General features: G+C 35.4%; 2 protein-coding genes across 2 annotated transcripts in view; one reads left to right on the top strand and one right to left on the bottom strand.

Moving 5' to 3' along the window:
* Window positions 1-92: 92 nt before the first annotated feature.
* Alr (Evr1_Alr domain-containing protein Alr) lies at window positions 93-6,247 on the bottom strand. Its single transcript, XM_071594162.1, has 4 exons — window positions 6,104-6,247; window positions 5,934-5,994; window positions 1,419-1,566; window positions 93-1,006 (listed from the first exon to the last, which is right to left on the bottom strand). The coding sequence occupies exons 1-4, from the start codon at window positions 6,236-6,238 to the stop codon at window positions 844-846; spliced, it is 507 nt and encodes a 168-aa protein (XP_071450263.1). The 5' UTR covers window positions 6,239-6,247; the 3' UTR covers window positions 93-843.
* A 6,561-nt stretch (window positions 6,248-12,808) lies between these two features.
* nonC (serine/threonine-protein kinase Smg1) overlaps window positions 12,809-21,301 on the top strand; it is a 122,146-nt gene continuing 113,653 nt past the window's right edge. The window contains exons 1-3 of the mRNA XM_071594137.1: window positions 12,809-13,473; window positions 13,704-13,810; window positions 20,331-20,497. Of these exons, the coding sequence (XP_071450238.1) occupies window positions 12,933-13,473; window positions 13,704-13,810; window positions 20,331-20,497 (815 nt within the window). The 5' untranslated portion in view covers window positions 12,809-12,932. The remainder of the gene's footprint in view (window positions 13,474-13,703; window positions 13,811-20,330; window positions 20,498-21,301) is intronic.

The raw sequence follows: 21,301 nt of genomic DNA, 5'->3' as shown, positions 1-21,301 counted from the left end.
CCACAGTATTATGTTCATTTACTGTTCATCAATAAGTGAATTAAATCCATACATTGACAGGAGGAGCATTTCAAGTAGTAACACAATCAAACAAGTATTCTAACTGTTGAATATGTGTTACCTAACTTTTTTTTATCTTTAGGTTTATTGTATTCTGACAATATGACCTGCAAACAATTACCTTATGTACCATGGCCTTCTCTCAACACTTCAACCATTTCATCTGGCAAGTACATTTTGGTGTATATGACCAAAATGTTATACAATGCATTACATACATCAATGTATTACTGTGTTTGCATTTATAAGTTCCAATTGGAAGTCGAGTCGTTAACAGCTACTTAGCATGAGTGAGCTCATGCTAAGTAGCTTTGAAAAGATACTGTGAGACAGTGATTTGGCAAAAGTGATAGAATAGAGGCTTAAGAAAGATATCATGTAAATTAAAGGAAGTTCAATAATATCAATAAAAAATAGATTGAAAAAAGGAAAAACTAGGCTAGAATATCTCTTAAAAAGTCTTTAATCAAATTGAAATTCAGGCATCTTATAATTTGAAGTACTGGTAAATTGACAAAGATTGGATTGTACTATTTTTTGATTGCATGTAAACCACCCTCTCCCCTCCTCATCACACACTCACTCTGATTCCACGGTGTTGTGTACTATTAAGATAGTTAATTACTGCAAAAAAATTACAGCGCTAACAATTATATTATTTTGGTTATTAGATACAATGATATTCAACAAAATAATTTAGTGTATCTCAAGGAAAATATTCTACAAACAATACTGCTATTACTGGCCGGAGAGACCCAAGAACAGTTGCATAATGTCATATCATCAATCACATGAGCCATCACGCCATCCATCTCGCCACCTTTCATCCACTAACTTGCAGTCAAACTTAGGTTTCCCAAGCTTATGATTCACACGATTATGCATTTCACATAGCCACTGACTGAATTCTTGATAAGAGTTGGTCCTTGGTGGGCTCACTTTTAAGCTAGAAAGAGAAAATTGTGTGTTATATAGCTATAAATGGTGGACAAAAACACCCTAAATTGAAGCTGCACTTATTTTGCCCAGATAATCAGATTTAAAATACAAGGTTTTAGGAAACAGGATAATTAGATTCATAAATAGTTTGGTGATGAAGATATGCCGACAATATACGATTACCCAAATTTGCCTCCATTAGATTGTAATAACAAAAATTCAACTCCTAATGGCTGTGTATGATATTTTCTCAAAAGTTCATGCATAGATATTTACAAAAAAAACCTAAGACAAGATAAGTGAATTTCATGATTCATTGAAATCACTTCCAGAAGAAGAATGAAGCCTTTACATATTCCTCTAGTTCACTCATGACTTCCTTAACTGTGTCTAAACTGCATTAGGTAAAGTAAACTTACTCTTTCCTGAAGTCTTCAGCACAATGCTCACAAGGGTAATATTCAGAAAAGATATTTACAAATTGTTTCATTCCCTCCTTTTCCTTTTGGGTCGGCTTTTCAGGATATTTTGCCGCAATGGTATGGAGCAAACCCCACGTTGCATTTCCTATAGCATAATAGAACAGTTATGAAATATTATAAGACATTTCTAATGCCTACTGGTTACATAATATTGAATTAAAATATATAACGTTCTCATCTTTTTTTACCAGATTAATTATTAGATCAATATTATTCAATTTTATCAATCCCCATTTCCTTGGAGCATGTGCTATTCTATGACAACCCAGGGTGTTTTCAAGATATTTAACAAGCCTTAATTGACATTCTAAGCATGATCTATTCCGTTCTTTATGCCAAAAATATAAATAATATTGAAACTTTTTAAAAATAGAAAGATATGCAGGAATGGGAGTAAATGTTAAACGCAAGCATGATTAGGAGTATTGATTGAATTGAGCTCTTACGGCTAGTAGTATTGAATAAATGAAAAACTCCAATTGCTGTAGACAGTTTACCTTTCAAAACCAGGTACAAATGAGATTAGTTGGCTAATGCCAAAGTCAAAGTATTTGCTTTGAATTCTTTGACTTGTGGCGTTAGCCAACTAATGTCATTTGTACTTGTTTTGAAAGGTTAACTGTTTACGGCTATTGGAGTTTTTCATTTATTCAATGATTAGGAGTAGCAATTTTTCCAAGTAAATTACGCATTCAATACATTTTAATGAATTTGAAATCTTTTATGTATACCCAGTAGGTACATAAAACTGGAGTATGGATTATACCATAGACAGCCACTAAATCAGGCTCCGTACCAATATCTGAAGGTTCACATAGGTTATTGAATGGCAGAAATTCCTTCAAGCAAGCCTGCAGCACTGTTATTTATGTAGTAGTCAAAATCCCTTAAGGCTTTGGATTCACAAAATAGGGTTCCCTGTGTTGTTTCTACTTGTTTGAATAATTTTAACAGGGAAAACATACAAGTAAGTTATTTTCATTCCATGCTTTTTCATCAGTTCAATGAAGTAGGATTTGCTGGCGGTGTTGACACAATGGTTGAATTATGGAAAATTCTTTACTTCCAATGCTTTGAAACTCTTTTCATAGCATTGGATATTAAGCTGACAAAAATAATAATACTCATGTACATTTGCTGAAGAAAGGCATTGGTGTGAGGAAGCATTTGCTCAGAAAGTTGTGTCAGGTCAATATAAAATATGGTACACCAGGGAAACTGAACTTGCTGGGAAACCAATTAGTATCATAACTGTGGATTCTGCAAGCTCATCCTCTTCTCAAACTGTAAGAATAACAATTTCAGAGGCAAAAATCATTCGCCTTAACCGGGATTTGAACCCGGATCCCTCGATGCAAGGTCGAGTGCTTTAGACAGATAAGCTATCGAGGCATCCTCTAAAACTGAGATTTTTTCTTATTCTTACAAAGAATGATTTTTACACTTTGAAATTGTTACATTGAAATGCATATTAGCAGATGACTACGCTATAAGTTACTGTGGCGGCATCTCCTGCAGTTTCTTGTAATTTGTAATAATAACCATAAAATGGCAGTAATGCAGCATTTTATGATAAGAACTGAACTGGTACTTGAGTTGGCATTGCTTGGCAAATGGATACAAATTGTATTGTGAAAGTGTTTTGTGAATACAAACCAGAAGTAGGTTTTTAGTAGATATTTATACATGTCATTTATTATTACATGCAGCTTTACTTTGGTTATAGGTAGATGGAATGAGTGGCCCTACCAAGATCAATAACCATTTCTCTACCAGTACAACTCTGAACAAGCTCTTCCATCATGACAAGTGTTGAAGTCCTTGAATGGGTTTCAGAACTATGCAAGATTGAGTACTACAATTTGAATACTGCCTGCGTCAAAATTTTTCAGTAATATCACTCGTTTATTATTTCATAGCATTAGGGGGGATCCTTTGCAAAACAGTTTGATTCCTCTGCCAAACCCATGTTTGACGTTCTTCTATACTCCCTTTGGTATCTTTCTTTACTAGCTCCATTTCTCTTTCCCTTCCATGCAATTCTACACCAAAAACTTATATGAAAGCTACACTATCACAATAGCCCCAACGATTTGTTTAATCAGTTAGGTTAGAGATCACCTCATACAAGCTCTATGACGTAAAACTTATATATCATAGTAGGGGGACCATTCTTTTCCCACCCTCTGCTACCTGTCGTTTGTTTCCAAAGAAAACCAGGTACCTACAAATCGCATAGCTTGGGTAAAGTGGGGGGGTCCTAAGTCACAAGGAATCAAAGCTGAAAACCCATCAGAATTTGAAAGGACTAACCACTCGGCAACCACACCCCTACATGGTTCATTCACTTATGTTCGTTGGATTTTTAATGTTTCTAATATTATCTCGGAAGCCTACAGTTGCAAGTATAATGAAAAGATAAGATACATCTATATATAACCCTGCAAGCCACCCCAACAGGGGCAGGTATAAGATTCTCAACAAAAAAGCAAGCAACAGAGAATCATTACAATCAATTTTTTTCTTATCTTACTATTAAATTATTGTATTTATATTCATGAAACATTAATAAAATTCTGAAATCATCATCATCAATCCACAATATCAATTTAATGAGCAGGATTACATGAAATTTAGTTAAATCAATTCAGTGTCTTTAGACAATGGAAAATGTGCTATGTTACCAAAATTAAATCATTTTGCAGCAGAATATGTTTATAATATTAAAATAGCCGTGAAAGGATCAATATATTGATACTTATGCTCGGTCCATGCTACCCTAGACTACATGTGCTTATAATAATTTATTTGCCCAAAGACCAGTTAATACAAAAGAAAAATTGAACATTAAGCATAGGACAAAAATAAAAGTATTCAATGGTGCTATAGAACATTCTTTTCAGCTAAAGGGATTTCAGCTTACACTTTAAGGATGTAAAACAAATGGCAGTTTTGACTTTGGCTGGCAGTTTGTTGTACAAAATGAGACACATGTTACCTTGATAAGGACAGCTAGTAGGTACAAACAAAATATGAGAGTTAACAACTTTGTGAGTACAGTACTCATGTACATCAACATAAGTGGAAAACATTGTTATATTCTTTTTCAAAAATACAATTGCATTTAAAATATAAATACGTGGAAGAGGCAACACACTGAACTATCAAATACATTGAGAGCAGAAAATTATCAGAAACAGTGAAATGAATAAGAGAACACCAGAAGTTAATTTGCTTCAGAAGAATGTCTTTATGAGATTCCCAAATAAGTTGGATTTAAATTGAGGTCAAGAAATTTTGCTGACTCAGCCTGAGCCAAAGTTTTTCCATTTGAAGGAATATTTAACACTACTGTGGGTGTGTGTTTGAGAGAAAATCTCATGACTTGTGACTTTTCGACATTGATTTTAAGAGAGATGGTCCGAGAATTGATTTTCAGGGTAACTGCAATGCAACAGTTTCCATTTACTGAATAGAGGTGGAAGAAATTACAATAGAAGTTTCATCAGTACACAGAATGGCAAGACTAACAGGTTTGCTGACCTCTTTATTAGGGGAACACCTTGATAAATCACTTTTTGGGGGAGATATATATATTTTACACCATCTTAATTATTAAAAACATGCAGAGTTATGTCATGAATATAACAGCCCATCTTTAGGAGGCCATCTAACACCAACTCTGTTTAATTTTATGGAGAGTAAACTTTGGTTAAAAATACTGAATGCTTTGGTCAAGTCAATTAGCAAAGCACATGCGAAGTTTGTCATCAAGCGCATTATGGACGTGATAAATGACTACATATACGGCAGTTGTTGTGGCCTTATTTCTACAATTCATTTCTCTTGATTTATTTGGTTAGTTTTTTACAAATTGGCAATGAAGTTGACCCAACAGTAAAATAGATAAATAATGTAAAAAAAGACTTCGAAGGACTTTTCTAAAAATAAACAACAATAGTTGGAGTACGGACAATAAGTGGTACACATATTATACAACACGGACATGATACAATAATGGCTTGGGAAATTTCCTTTAAGTTGGTTGACTTCTGGTATGATATTGCTCAGAATTATTAATCATAATACCATAAAATACTAATACGTTTCAATAAAATTATGAGCAAATCCTAGTCCTCTTAAAATGCCTTACACAGGTTTCATGTTTCATAACCATCTTCATCGTACCGATTTACGTAAAAAATTTACACGGACGAAAGGGTACACACATACAGCGTAAGGGAGTGAAGATGGTTATACCTCATTTTCACACGATTGCATTTTAACTGAGCAGTTCGAATTTGAATAACAATAAAGATTGACGGCTTTACTGAAAATTTAAACAAGGATCGTGCGACATATGCATGAATATGAAGTCTTATGATTTCACTTTTACAAACTTCATAAAGGTTATCATAATTTGAAGCTTTCAACGATAATGTTGTTACGTACCGAGTTCATCTTTATCAAGAGGGCATCCGTGTCCTTTCGTGTCCCGTGTTTTAGGCAGCTCCTAATATAACACAGGAATAAACATTTAGAGTCCACGATACGGATAAAACAAATCTTGAATGATGCAATCAGTAAGTTACAGATAAGGCATTCGAAAATATTAGACTAACCGAAGCCTTTCCTTCGGTGTTCGTATGCATGGATTCTCTCTGCAGCTTCGACCATGACTTGAAGTCCATACATGACCGACAGGGTTTCTGGCGAGCTCCACCTTCATAATCATCGTGACTGCTATATGTTGCCATGTTACTTCAACCCACCGCCTGAACAAAATTAAAACCTCGCAAAAACAAAAAAAGTACGAAATAAATGAGCTTGATTTGCGCAAGAAACTGAATGATAGGTGGGAAATCAAACACTCGGTTACTACAGACATCATGTTATTTTTTATGTTCTATGAGACTTAACTAGTATTCTTCATGTTCTGGAACTCAGTCAAAGTTAAGTAAAGGTAAATACAGCACCTTTTTGATGATATAAAAGTGTAGGGTTAAAAGTTCTCGGGATAACAATGAAAGATTGCGATTTTCTGTTAAAAAAAATATTTTATTTTTCTATATAATCTCCCTTGACTTCAACACACTTGGTCGAGCATTTCTGCAGCATCAGTATTACTTCCCCGAAGTGAGAGGCTGGAAGGCTGTGAAAATATCCATTTACGGCCCTCTCAACTTCTTTATTGGACTCGAAGCGCTTCCCAGAAACAAATTTCTTCAAGTTGGGGAACAGATTGAAGTTTGAGGATGCTAAATCAGAATGGTCAGGAAAGGATGAAGGGTGGAGAGAAACCCGGCGTTGGCATTAGCCTATTATTTACTATTAGGCTATTAGGATATTATTGACTATTAGGCGCGAAGAGGTCCGCAGCTTCTCTACAAAGCATCTCAAGTAGGGATCGAGATACCACTGAAAAATATTCAACATCGCCGGGATTTGAACCTGGACCCTCTGTGTGGCAAGCCAGTACGATAGGGTTTCACACCCTTCCTTCCGATATCCCCACGTCTAGCTATCTTGCTCGCATTTACTCGCCTTTCGCCAAACACGATATTGTGTACCTTTTTGATGGTATACGGTGTGGTTGTGGTTTTTGGCCGTCCTTCACATGGGTCCTCTTCGAAGGATGTACCACCATGTTTTAATTCAGCTGCCCAATTTTTAACGGTAGATATTGAAGGAGCATAGTCCCAGTACACTTTTGACAACTTCGAATAAATTTCCTCAGGGATCCATTCAAAATTAAGTATTGTATCACCGCACAAAATCCAAGTTTTTTCCATTTTAAACGAAAACTCGAAAGACGTCTACCGCAACACTCATGCAAACAAACTACTTGAGAGAACAAGTTGTAACTTGCTTTCGAACTAATTACATCGGCACCCAGGCAGCAATCATTAATTTTTGCAGATTGGAACTTTCGGTCCGTTTCAGTCCGAGAACTTTTCACCTTTCCCTCGTATACATTTTTTGTACCAAAACAGTTCCATTTAACGATATGGCATTAGTTTGAATGATTTATATTGGTAATTTGAAAGAAGAACATAGAATCTTAAAAACATTTTTTCGTCATCAGTGAATATATTAGTATTTATACCGATGGTTAGTAACAATAAATATACATTTTAAGTATTTTGTGAAAATCACATGTTAAATTTTTTTGTAAATCTGCTAGACATTAATTATTATATACCAAACATTAAGCATATCTTTTATTACTTTAATTTAAAATTTACACCTTTCGGTTACGATTACCCCATTTCAAATGCACAATAGACACTTTATATTGGTTTGAAAGTCAGCTTTATTCATTTAGAAAATTATTGGCTCCACCGAGTGAATTTTTTTATTTCTCTGGGTGAGCAGTGGACAGTTAAATCAAAAATTAAATTAAATTACTTAACTATGCGTTTAATGTGATTGAACTAAACAATTTCAAATAAACCGAAAAATTAAGTAACTTAAAATTGAGCATGAGAAAATTTAAATCATAAATTTGATACATTCTTTGGAATCAGGTCAAACTTGACCGTGCACAAAAGGAAAAGTTCCAGTTGCGGAAAAGTATTTGCTGATACGATATTGCGTATAAAAATGGAGCGTACTCTCCTTAAAGGAAGGAAGAGCGAAAGACTTGAAAGTTAATGAGACAAAACTTTACTTTAAATTTTCCAGGACTAATTTATATCGGTCGACCAAATGATATATTTGAAACTGCCGTATTTTGCTGGTGCTTAACCATTCTCTCTTCCCATGCTTTTTCCATTGCTTTAAAGCATAAATTTTTAAGTGATAAATATTTAATATTTAAGTCAGGATAATAGCGAAGGCAATCGACAGAAAATACAACTCAAATATACGATACAATAATTAAATTGACTACATTTACTTAATTAGTATTACGATCTCTTTACGTAAATCTTGAATCAGTCCCTGCTCCTTTTTGTCCAGGAAGGTTCAAACCCCTCTGCAGGGTTGTCGTATCAAAAGTATGTTGCTTAATAGAAAATGATTGGCTATCAAAGGTCATATGATCGAATACCCTCTTAAACATGGGTATTCTGTTAAGGAGTAATCTTAGACATTTTAATGAGATTTAAAGTGCCACAGTAGTATTTACCAATATATTCAGTTGCAAGTAAGAATAAATGTGAAGGAAAATTTCGGGTTTTTAGATGCGAAGTGTCTACTATTCGTCTTTTCGCAATACCTTTAAAAAATTAAATATGAATAAATGACCTGCGGACACAGAAATTAACACAATTTTTGAAAAAGTTTCCACCTAACTTAATGTTCTTCTTTCTAATGGTACATACGTAACGCGAGCTCATTATCAACACGAGAGTCATGGGAATTTTTCTCGTATAAGGTCAGCCCAGAATTATTTACATCGAGAAGCATTCACGTCGCTCCACTGACAGCCTCCACAGGAGTGCGTGGTAAGGGCAGATTGATCATGTTAGATCAGCCATTTGAGTAATTCTTGAATTTTTACATTTTACCGCACTTTATTTTCAAGTAGCTCGATTTGTCGTGCCGTGCCATGTTTCATATTGCTTTGATCACGAATTGTAATATGAAATAAAGACCCATTACATAGGTCTATCCAGAAATTTTCCTGTTATTTCTCGTCTTGGTCTCACCTAATGCAGGAATAGAATTGTTCTCTTCAATTCAGCATTGGATGAATACGGTTTTTATTTTTCTAAGGCGAGCTAGCGAGAGATTTTAAGCTTGTAGTATCCCTCAGTGACTTTACTTTATATAGGTTTCGGGTTATAGAAAATTTAGGAATTAAGCCGAATACAATTAAAGATTCGCAAAATAATTTCGGAACCTAGATTCACGGACCATTGGATTCGTCAATACTGAACGGAATCGTAAGGATTTACCTAAACCACTCCCACCGGTCCTGAGTATTTTTTTCTAGGACATACAGGATTTCTTAAATTACTGCTATATTGTGCATATAGTATACTTTTATGGTACATACCAAAAGCTTGAAGCGAGAGGATACAGCTGAAGATCATACAAACCCTAAAACACCCAGCTTAGGCTCCACCAGACGCCACCGCTTACAAAAATGACAAATTTGTTAGAGTATATCAATTTTATATCCACATCAACATTTGAAAACCAATTATTTACTTTGAGGTTATTTCGCCAAGAGCTGTGTTCAAGACGAAACTATTCCCAAAGAAAGGACATTGACATCGAACATAATGCAATGCCAAATTGGTGGATCGAATGGTAGGGATGAATGCTTGTGACAACGCATAGGCTCGTTGTTACTCATGCAGAAAAAAAGGAGACCGACTCCCGGTTATGCAGCTGCGAGAACATATCGCACATGGTACGTCACGACGGCGTTCAGATATTGATTTGGCCTGTTGCCCTGGCAGTCTGCCTATACATGGTTTCAGTCAACCCTGACCTTTCAAAATACTCCGCCCATTCATATAAGATGATGGAATGATCTCTTTTACTCATTTGGAGTTATTAATGACAAAACAAAACAACATATTACGTAATATCTGGTTATTCATTAACTGTAATAATGTTCCGCCGTTTTTTGGTCCACTCGAGTTATGATAACTATAATGAGCTGTGTGAATATACAACAGAAGTTACATTTTGCTTTTTCTCGGGAAAAATATTTTAACCAAATCACATATGATGATTTCATTGCATGGAAAACCTTGATAACATGTTTCCACAAGTTTGTTGGAAGGTTATGGATGGAGGATTCTCCTTCCCTGGTGGAGCATTTTGGATTTTTTACTACAGAAATTTACCGAATTTAGTTTTTAGCTGTTCTGCCAAAAGAATTACGTGATTGGATGTGAATTTCATGATGAAAAAGTCGTCATTTTCTTGATCAAAAGCGTGCAAGTGGAGCATCTACTACTAAAAAATGCTATTGTCATGAAACATCGTCTTGCAGTGGCGCGTTCCTGCGAAGACATCGCTCTATATTACATATGTAAATGTAGATAGGATAAGCAGGTATTCTGAACTGAGGTTAAAGGGCAGAAGATGCGGATATGGATAGGAAAGATGGAGAATGGTGCTCAGGTAGTGGAACGCCCGACAGTACAGCAACACGGCGGCTGTTAATTAGTCTTCAACGCCAGAAAGACGGCTTCTTATCCCGATTGTGGTAAATATCTCTACCTTTTCGCTATTTGAATACCGCATGGAAACCACTTCAAGTGCTACACTAAACCCTCCGGATGGTATTAATGCCGACGTTGGGTTTCAATCCGTCCTTCCTCCGCTCGTAAATTATCCAACTTATCATAAATGCGCAAATGAATTCTTGCGGTCGGTCGCCTCCACTAATTACTATGGAAACATCACATGAATTCGGAGGCTCCTCAAGAGTGAATAAAGTAGGTGAGTGAGAAGGATCACTCGATTGTCCTACTCGCATCTTTGTGCAACATACATGTGTCCTATATTTGTATATATATAAAAATAAATATCTATATATACATGCATATAATTATGTATTGTATTATTAATTGTATTATAATATATTAATACCTTATATTTATGATATTTGTGCAAAATACAACATGTGTCATATATTCGTGCAACAAATCCTTGGACCAAAAAAAGTTGATTAAATTGATTGAGGTATTTCTATTTCACTTTTCTGGAGGCGACTATATGAAGAAACCTTTAGTGTTATTTGGATATGGATAGTTAATTACAGTGCGGGGTGTTTTAAGTAATTGAATAATGATCGATAAAAAACCGACGTCATTTAAAGCTTACTTTTAAGGAAAGTTTTCTAAGGGATAAAAAATAAGACATCGGAAGGGCGAAATGATAAATAATTGCTTTGAGACTTCAAGACTCAAGAGTTTTCTGTTAAGGGTCATCTCCAAAGCTTTGAATAGGTAAAGATACAGATTTGGACACTCGATAAAACCACAAAAAACATGATAATCCAGTTCAAAGATTGTTAGCGTTTCTCAACGTTATTCGCTCCAAAGTAAACCTCTCGCTATCATAAATATGAAGAATAAAGCCAAGTTGTATTTTCCTAAGCTCTTGCGACTTGCTTATTTTTCCCGGGCGAACTTTTGACCGCTTTACTGAAGGCCGTACATTTTACAGCCTCCGGACCAAATTTACTTGTCAGGTCTAAAGTTACAACCCACAACAAATCGGAAATGCTAGAGGCCATAAGATTTCCCGAAGCCAAATGTAAGGCTCGTCATTAACTAGGGAATGCAAAAGGCAATACTATCGTCCCTAGTCCAAATGAAAGGTCAATTTACTAAGCAATACGGATTTCGGAATAACCCTGTTGGTACCAGACTGACCAGCTGAGATCACTACCAGGAGCGGTGAACCAATGTTACGAGCCACCGTGGTACAATGGCGGCCATATTCTAGCTGAGTTGAAAACAAAAGGTCTCCCTAAATTATCGCAAAGGAGGACTGTACACAAAAAATGCCCTGTCATAGGAAAGGTTCTCGCGAATGACCTTCCCGTAACAAAGGACCTTTATCCCTAGTTTACTCTTTCCGAATGCGCATCTACGCTAATACACTAAGGTTTGTCGATTCGAGTGAAAGTGCTTTGGCGATAAAGTAATATTACTTTTGATAAAAATAAATACTATTTTGCTTGATTTTTTTCCTATAAGTAAGCCGTCCAATAAAATTTGATGTGATGACTCATAGGTCGCAGACTTGATGAAACTAATTTTGTGCAAGTGGGGAAAGTAAATGAATTATAGGTGCACCGACGCGAATCAGTGCTTGTAATAGGCATTAATACACAATAAAAGGTGTACTAAGTAGGTTTTTAAGACCCGTCACATTGGATATAAATTTATATTCTTGACAATAATACCAAATATCCGAAACTCCTCTTAATCACGGAATATATATATTATAATTATGGGTTTATTTATCAATGTATGAAATATATACTCTAATTAATTATTAATCCATCGCAAAATGTGAACAAGGGTATTTCATAAACCCCCGTCATCACTCAAATAACCACCGAAACCATATATCTCACCTCGGCAGAATTTAACGATGACCATTTGCCCATTTTTTCAATGAAATCATCAGTAAATTTATATTTTTATTATATAAATATGGAATTAACCATATTTAACTGACTGAATAAATTGAAAGTCGCACATTTTATGTGGTTTTATAATATTGCTCAATTAGTTAGCAGTTTGTAATCGGCGCTTTCAAGAATATGGCAGATGCGGCGACGATGCTCATCTATTTATATGTGAAAGCGCCTCTATGCATAAGAGAAGAAATTAATCATTGAGGGAAGATAGTAGGTTGCATGATCTTATTAGAGGCGTAATTGTTTATTTCATATGAGTCGTTGCATTGCACTAAAAATTGTGCACTTTTAAAGTAGTTATACACCTCACGTAATGTAAAGGACGAAAGGTAATGCAAACTAATAGCTGTGGAAATAAGCTGAAGCCTTCTAAGAGCTATAGAGACTCTGAAGACGCGGCGGCAAAAGAGGGGGTAGGAAACGAATCGGAATTCAAATCAAAAGTTTTCTATTCTGAAGAGAAGAAAAGGTCCGTAGATAGTCCTAGTTTTATTAGAAGCTCTAGTCACAACAATTCCTCTTCTTTTCCTACTATTGTGGTGTGTCAGAGGGATAGTAAATCCCTCGGCCGGTCTAGGGGTAGATCACGCGATGACTTTAGAATGGCAAGAGGAGGTAGTCTGGCTGAAAGACGAGCAGGCGGTGGAAATAGCATTAGTGGATCCTCCACAAATGTTAGAGGCCGCGGCCCTGGAGGCATGTCACGAAAAGCTGCGGAAAGAGAGGTTGAACCCGGAGGAGTGGGTGGTATCATACCTCGTGGTAAATTTCAAGAATCGTTGAGTAAAAGCAGCTCAAGTGACGTCTTATCTGCGGGATCGTCGAATTTGTCAAAAAACGTCAATGAAATCGAAGGAAATAAAGGCAGAGCAGGTAAAGATTTTCACATGATGATATGTAATACCGTACGTTTTAATCCGATATTGCTATCCAAAGTTAGTTTGACTGTCATTCTAAAATCACCACAATGATAAGCCTATTAATTTTAAGTTCTGTAATTTGGTATTTACTCGTCAGGGTGTGACTTGTTTTTGTAATGAGATTTGTCTTAGGCTTGCCTAAATGAGTACTTTCTGGTAATTAATTCAGTTTTTCCTTATCAGATTGCTTCTTTATGCTTCCCGAGGATGCTAGGATTTCCAAATTGCTCCGTAGGCTACAAAGGGAAGATGACCCAGAAAAATGTATATGCATCACTAAACAGCTGCAGGTAAGTTGAAAGGACAATTCTAAAAATATGAAGAAAATAATGGGAGAAAGAGAAGTTGTAACTTTGACAAATAAAAGTGAGAAAATTTAATTCCATGAAATTGGTCACTTCTCCTGGTGACTGTCATTAGTATATTAACATGGTTGGGCCATAATGCTAGTTTTCATTAGCATTAGTTAGCATTATTTAATTAGTTTAAATTGGATATATCCCATCAATGATCTCTCTTTTCACCATGCATAGTACATATTCGTTTAATTTCCTATCCAGCCATTTTATCTTCTTCAACATTCTCCTCATCTACATATCATAAGCCGCCAATCCATGGATTTTTGTAGAATCTTACTTCCTTCAAAGACCAAGTTTCTTGGCTTTACAAACCTGCACTCTTCACCAAAATTTTACTAGTCTTCTCTTAAACTCATAGCTTAACAACCCTGCTGTCATTCCCCTCCTCCTTGTCAAAACTTCTTTACCTAGTGCATATTTTCTTACGTCCCTACAACTTTGTCCATCTTCTTATGAAACACTGGCAAAAAGGTAAATTGCTCCACATTCTCTTGTTTTTGTTGTGCTATTTCATAACTTAAATTAGCTTTTCTCTTCCTCAAAAATATCCTAACCTTTGTTTTGCATACATTGATTCTCATTCAATACCTATCACATGTATTTGATCTTGTGCTAAGTGGTGACTGAAGCCCCTCGGCTTGCTGGTAAATCAAGCTTGATCATCCTCAAACAACTGATATCATAATTTCTCCCCAGACTTTCATTCCCACCTCCTGTTCCTGCCATGCAGGTTTTTTTTATCATTTTCCTACATTAAAGTCGAAAAGTATGGGGGTAAATGGACATTCCTGTCTTAATCCTTTTTCTGACACTGCTCATGATGAATCTTCATCTGCCGCATGGACCTGAATACTTTGACACATGTATTGCCCTTCCCTTTAATATTCTGTTATACATTCATTAATTCTATCCAATTTACTTTATTAAATGCCTTCTTGGAGTATGCAAAACAAAGAATACATCCTGATTGCACTCTTAATGTTCCTTTCCATTAGTGCTATCATTTGTATTTCTGTCCTTCGTGAACAAACAGGTCATCCCCCTAGTAATCATTAGCCCTCCTCTCCATCCTTTTATTCATGATCCTGAGTATCACTTTTGGTATGTGTGAAATCAATCCTCATGCATGACCGCCTTTCCCTTTTTTGGGGTGGGAACTAACACTGATCTGTCAAAAGCTTCCGAACAATTTCCTCCCTCATGAATGCTGTGAATAAACTCATAAACTTTCTTCAACATTTTCCTAAAACCTAAAATATTTCTGTGGGGATATTATATATCGCCATGACCTTTCCTGATTTCAATTCCTTTAATGCCCTTTCTATTTTACAATTAAGTATGCCTGGTCTTAACCTAACCTCATTTAAGCCATGTTCTCTTTGTCTGTATGAGCTTAATGGCCTAATATCTTTACGGATAGATCCTCCATGCATTATTTCTCTCTTTTTTGAAACTTTCCTGAATTAGTAATTTTCCTGCAGTATTTATAATGGTCACAGAGTTTCCCTTCTTTCTTCTTGATCGATCTTTCAATTCTCTGTACAGTGCACCCATCATCCTTCCTTTGTAATCTGTGTCCATCCATGTCCTCGCACTGTCCTCTGCCATGCTTTTTTTTCCATATTCGTTTCCTGCCTCAAGTTATTATCTCCTGGTTTTTTCTTCTACCTAATTCTCTATTTGCATTCTCCATTTACATTCATTCACCTATCTTGTCTGTTTTCCTAATCATTTTGTAAGCAGTCAAAGGTTTCCTTGTCCTTTTCTTATTAACTGTTCCTATAGTTTTGTTGCGACTCTTAATATCCCTTTCTGGCTATGTTACGATTTTGCTTCTACTCTACCAGTCTCCCTGCCTGCACTGAATTTTTTCTACTGCCTGGTACTACTTTGTTTTCATTCCAGTTAATGTTTCTAGAATTCATTTCCTTGACTGTCATCCTTATTTTATATCCTCTTGATACTGACGTTACACTTCAGTATTACTAAATTATGACTAGAATCACCATCTGCTTCTGGGAAATCATTTGAATTTATTACACTTTCCTTAAATGTGGCTAACCATTATATAATCTAATGTATCTCTCTAAATCTATGGGTATTCTCCGTGTTTATTTACATCTACTCTGGTGTTTATATCAGGTGCTTGTTATGATTAAACCCTGTAGTATGCAGTGCACTATTACCTTCTCACATCAGTATTACTTGTTCCAAAACTGCAGCACCCTGCCTCACTGTTTGTCTCTCCCTTTCCCTACCACCACATTACAAGACATCATAAATATAGTTTCTTTCCAGGGGCACTCTAAATTATTTCTTCTAATTGATTGTATACTGTATTTATTCCTGCCAATGGTTACTTTTAGCATGCAAAACTGAATAAATATCAAATTGATTGAATACACAGTTTCTTCTTCCTTAGCATTTCTAGTTGGCATGTAGACCTGAATGATGACTAAGTCCAATGATTTGACTTTTAATTCTGCTAATAATGTTGTATCAGTCAAATTTTTTGTTTGCAATCCTTCTTCCTACCTTTATGTTGGACATTACTGCCACCCCTTGCTGGCTCTTTTCCCTTCCACAATATGTTACTTCATAATTATCACTCCAATAATCCTTGATGTCCTTCTGTCTAACCTTCAGCACTCAAATATGTTTCCTCTCTCCATCTCCCACTTCATATTTTATAATTACCCTTTCCCAGTACTCTTAGCATCCCATGTCCCTAATCTAACAGGTTTGTTCCTGTTTGTCTACTCTGCTGCTACTCTCAGTTCCCATTAGCAAGTGTCACAGGCAAGGTTTGCATGGTTGTCAACACAAAATCCTTGCAAAGTAAAAGTGGCCATGGATATATATTTTAAATTCCCAGATGTAGAAATTACAAAAATGAAAACCATTAAAAATTAAAGAAAACATAATTTATGTGTCAATGCTTAGCGATAATGTAAATGGAATAGCAGAAACTAAAGGATGAATTACCAGAAGTCCAAATGAAAACTGTCATCATCAGTATGATAGTCATAAAGAAATAATTCCGCCACAAACACCATTTTGTGATTTAAAAATAATCCCAGGGTATCTCCTAACCCCTCATTGTTTCCTATCCATCCTTAATGGTGCAAATTACCTCACCTAAAAACTACTACTACTAAATGTCCCATGTTAAGAAAAATATGGTGAAGCTATCATGGTACAATTGAGAAACTGTATTGACATTTTGTGAGCATAGAATATCATACTGTAATTTTAAAAAGTATGGAAGTTAATGATGAAATTAGGTAAAAAAATTGTTAGAGTGAGGTGACAAGGGTTAATGTGAAATCAAGTATACCTCCGGGAAATTTGATTTAAGGCCACTACTATTTTAAATCTACATCAGTTTCTCATGTAAGAAGCAATTTTATATTAATTAGTGATTATAGCATGCATGTAGGTCAACGTGAAAGAAACTTGGTGTCATTAGATGTTTTGACAGTAATGTAATGAGAAACCGAAGTTTAATTATTTTTTGTATAATTGAGACCATATTTGGAATTGTTCAGAAAACATCCATTCAAATGCGTACGGTGCTTCACTTTGCATGGAAGTATGTAATAATCTTCACATTTTTGTTTAGATTTTCTGTCATTGATTCTCTCCTTGTAAATGCTTCTTCTGCCAATGTAATGGTTCTCATTAAACCTGCACTACTATGCCCATTTTCTCTAAGAAAGTGCTCAAATATATGAATTTTCCACCTGTTCTAGTTTATTATTTCTCAGTGTAGTGCTTGACTTATGTTTCTTACTTCTTTGAAATCTCATTACTTTTGTTTTCTTGTGGTAAATCTGCCTCCCTTACCATTTGCATTGTTACTGTAATGTATTCCATAATAACTGAAATACCTTGGCTGATTGACTCACTGCACCTGAAAACCTGTCTTAATCATATAACTGCCCTCTTTAATCCTCAGCTCAAACCCCTCCTATGCTACCCTTAACTTATTCTTAGAATATATGTTGAAAAGTACAGAAAATAACAAGCAATTCTGTCTCACTCACCTCACTGTAACTGCCATCCTGATTCTCCCAATGTCACCCTTAACTGTGACATTTAAATCATTTATAAGTTTCTAATTATGGAAAGTCCCTCCTGTCCACTTCCATATTTCTTCAATATTTTCTTATTTATAAGCACTCTACTTGGTTGAATGCCTTCTCAATATTCATGAGGAGCAGAAAGCTATCCAGATTATATTCAGGATATCCTTTCTGCGAATGTTCTCATCAATGAATAAAAAATCCTGTACCCTTCTCCCCTTTCTAAACCTAAAATAATAGGATTGAGGGATGGTAATAAAGTCACTTTAAATGTAATGTTGGTTAAAGACCCTTGATATTGGGAATTGTTCATAGGGACAAACATCTATAGCATTTTTGGAAAGCATATTATGCTTACCGGGAGTGTTTGGGTAAGATTGAAATAAATTTGGCTGGTGAACCATAAGGAAGTAATTATGGACATCTGGGGGATCAGGATGGTACAGTAGCTAACATACAGGCTTCCTGCCTAGAGGGTCCAGGTTCAAATCCTGGAAACAAAATATTTTTCAGTGGTATCCCGATCCCTACTTGTGGAGAACACTTTGAGTGAGTACGACTTCCGTCTGATGGGACGCTAAACTGCAGACCCCTTGGCACCTTTCGACAAGAGTAGGCAAATGCCGATACCAGGTTTCTCTCCACCCTTCCATTCCCATCCATCCCTAATGGCGCTAAAAACCATAGCTGTCGGTCGCCTTCCATAAAAACTACTTCTGTGCATATGTTGACAATATTACTCTTTTGTGCTGGAAAATCATTAACTTCATCATTTGACCATAAAAATCATTATTATTCATATTAAAAGATCAAACCTTCATGTATTGCTTTTCATTCTTACCTGGCTAAAGATAAATTTCTTTTGTTTGTTAATAATTTAGGATTATTAACAGAAATGAACTGACTACAGTCGTTGGTAGTGATGTCAGAGTAAGGACTTTTTTTGATGTGCTTTTATTTAAATTTAAAATATTATTGGGTTTCAACTTCATGTGTTCACTTTCATTGTCAAGACACTTGAGTATGTAATCTTAGGTGGCATTAATGAACTAAGAGCAGGATCTTGAATAAAAATAGTCACATGCAGAGAAAACATTAAATACATTTCTATACATTCTCAATTTCTTCATGCCATTGGAGAGGCTACTTGACAGGTCTTATCTCTTTGCTCTTGCAATTTAAAAATGTAAATATGTAAAAGTGGGCAGATATAATAATTGGATTAGTCTAGAAAGCTGGCCCCATTATATGTCCATATTTCACGAGTCAGGAAGAATTAACTCTCTGATTGTTGTTACATTGTGTACTGAGGCCTATCAGTATCCCTCTTTATTGTCATATGTTTTATCTATCTGTTGGAAAATAATCATGAGTTTGGTGGCTCTATCACTGAAGTATACATTATTTCTATTGAGATCGAGCTATTTGCCAAAATACTGCACTCACTCAATGCACAGATATTTAATTTTCTTCATTCATCCTATTTATAATCTCCTAGAATGATCTACTGGCCTACTGATAACAAGGGAAATTGTCATTCAGCAAATTTTATCATTCTTATTTCCATCTGGTCATCTTTGGGCTAAACATCCGTTAATATTTATGTTTTTTGGGTCAAAGCCAGCCAAAATAAGAAATTCTAGCTCAATGTGTACAGCCTTGAATGAATGTCATCCTCACACTTCTCACAGCTGCCACACCCTTTTCTATTTTGCTTTTGCAATACCAGGATGGGTGCTGGAGTCGATGCCCAATTTTGCCCTGTAAAACTCTTCATAGATTAAAATGACATTTTCTGGATAATATGAATAGTAATTTGTGGTAAAATATTATATGCTTAAGTAATCACTTGAAAATTGAAATTACATTTCGGTTAGGCAATGGAGTTCCATTCCCTGAAGGGAACTGTGATAAATGAATCTAGAGAGTTTTATAAGACAATAAAATCAATGACTCCAGTGGTCAAATATGTCCAAATTATGCCTATTTTGGGATACCATCTCAAGCCAGTTGAATAAAATAGGGGATAATAATCTTCCACTACTTAGATATCCTTATCAAGGTAGCTTTTGGATGATCCATGACCACTATTACATAGTTTGTGAACTTCTTGTTTGCCCTGTATAACTTCCTTCAGGTCTCTATACTTCCTGCTTGCTTTCATGCCATCCAGAAAGATTACTACTCTCTTTTTTTCTCATCTGATATTTTGTTTTCTCTGCTTGATGAATATAATTCCTACAATATCTTTTAGTTATGTGGTAAAATGATACTATAATGGCAGAATTTTTTCATGCCACTTAATTGTTCATCTAGGTGATTGGCGTGTCATTAATACGAACCTATATCTTTTTGTATTTTAATAGGAGGCATTTCAAAATTCAGAAAATGGTCGCTACATTCGCCGCTCAGTGGATCTTATTGCAGATTCACTTACTGAAGTATTACGTCGAGGTCCTGGCTCAGATGCCAAAATTCAGGCTGCTCGCTGCCTTGGTAGACTTGGTTATGCCCTTGACAGTGATTTTAGAAGGTATGTAGAGAGGTATCTTCTTCAGTTTTGGTAAATAATGCAGCAATTCAGTTGGTGAAACTGATTCAATACTTAAGTTAAAAAAATGTTGTGTAAAAATTGTTTTCTCAATCTTGGTTTACTTCATAAATATGTATTTTTTTAGCAATTCCCATTGGTTTTTCTATAATTTTAACTTCTTTGATAAGTTTTTTATGACTAAAATATTTCTGTAAGCAGGATCTGTAATCTCTGTACCTGCGGTGATTACAGATGGTGGAGTTTGGGTGAATAATTAAAATGTGCCTTCCTTGGCATCTGAAGTGTATTCATTTCATTGTATTTGCTAAAATCACAGTTCTTATTGTACCACAGCTCTAGAATTTTTAGAAAAGTATGAAGCCCATGAATTCCCATTCAAAATATCAAAATTGCATAGTGCTATAGAAGGCTACGTAATTGTATTCTAAGAGATTATATTATTAGAACACATTAGAATGGTTGGAGGACTTTTATCTATCGGAGCTTATTGTTAAGAATTGGTGGTGGTGTATCTTATAAGATGGCACCAGTTAATTCTATATGATTGTTCTTCATCAGTTACATCTGCACCAGTCAAGAGTTCTAATATTTTAAATACGTGTACATAGGCATCCCCTCTTAACCACACTTTGTGGGTCATTACCAGCATGATATTATTTTATTTTAAATAAATATTTCAAGTATGGATGTTAAGAAAAGTTATGGTTAGAAAAGAAAAATTTAAGGTTAATTTAAGTAAGGATGTTAAGAAAACACTTGTTAAAACTTAGATATGGAGTGTGG

Source organism: Hetaerina americana, unplaced genomic scaffold, assembly GCF_022747635.1.
Source record: "Hetaerina americana unplaced genomic scaffold, ioHetAmer1.1.p SCAF_1, whole genome shotgun sequence".
In the NCBI taxonomy this organism is placed as follows: domain Eukaryota; kingdom Metazoa; phylum Arthropoda; class Insecta; order Odonata; family Calopterygidae; genus Hetaerina; species Hetaerina americana.
This window is presented reverse-complemented; position numbering and strand designations above follow the sequence as displayed.

What these genes read in the sequence shown, in the direction of transcription:
- Alr (XM_071594162.1), bottom strand. Translation starts at nt 6,238, where the DNA reads ATGGCAACATATAGCAGTCACGATGATTATGAAGGTGGAGCTCGCCAG. An exon ending in ACACCGAAGGAAAGGCTTCG is followed by an intron (nt 5,995 to 6,103) that starts GTTAGTCTAATA and finishes GTGTTATATTAG; the next exon opens with GAGCTGCCTAAAACACGGGA. An exon ending in TCTTGATAAAGATGAACTCG is followed by an intron (nt 1,567 to 5,933) that starts GTACGTAACAAC and finishes ATTATGCTATAG; the next exon opens with GAAATGCAACGTGGGGTTTG.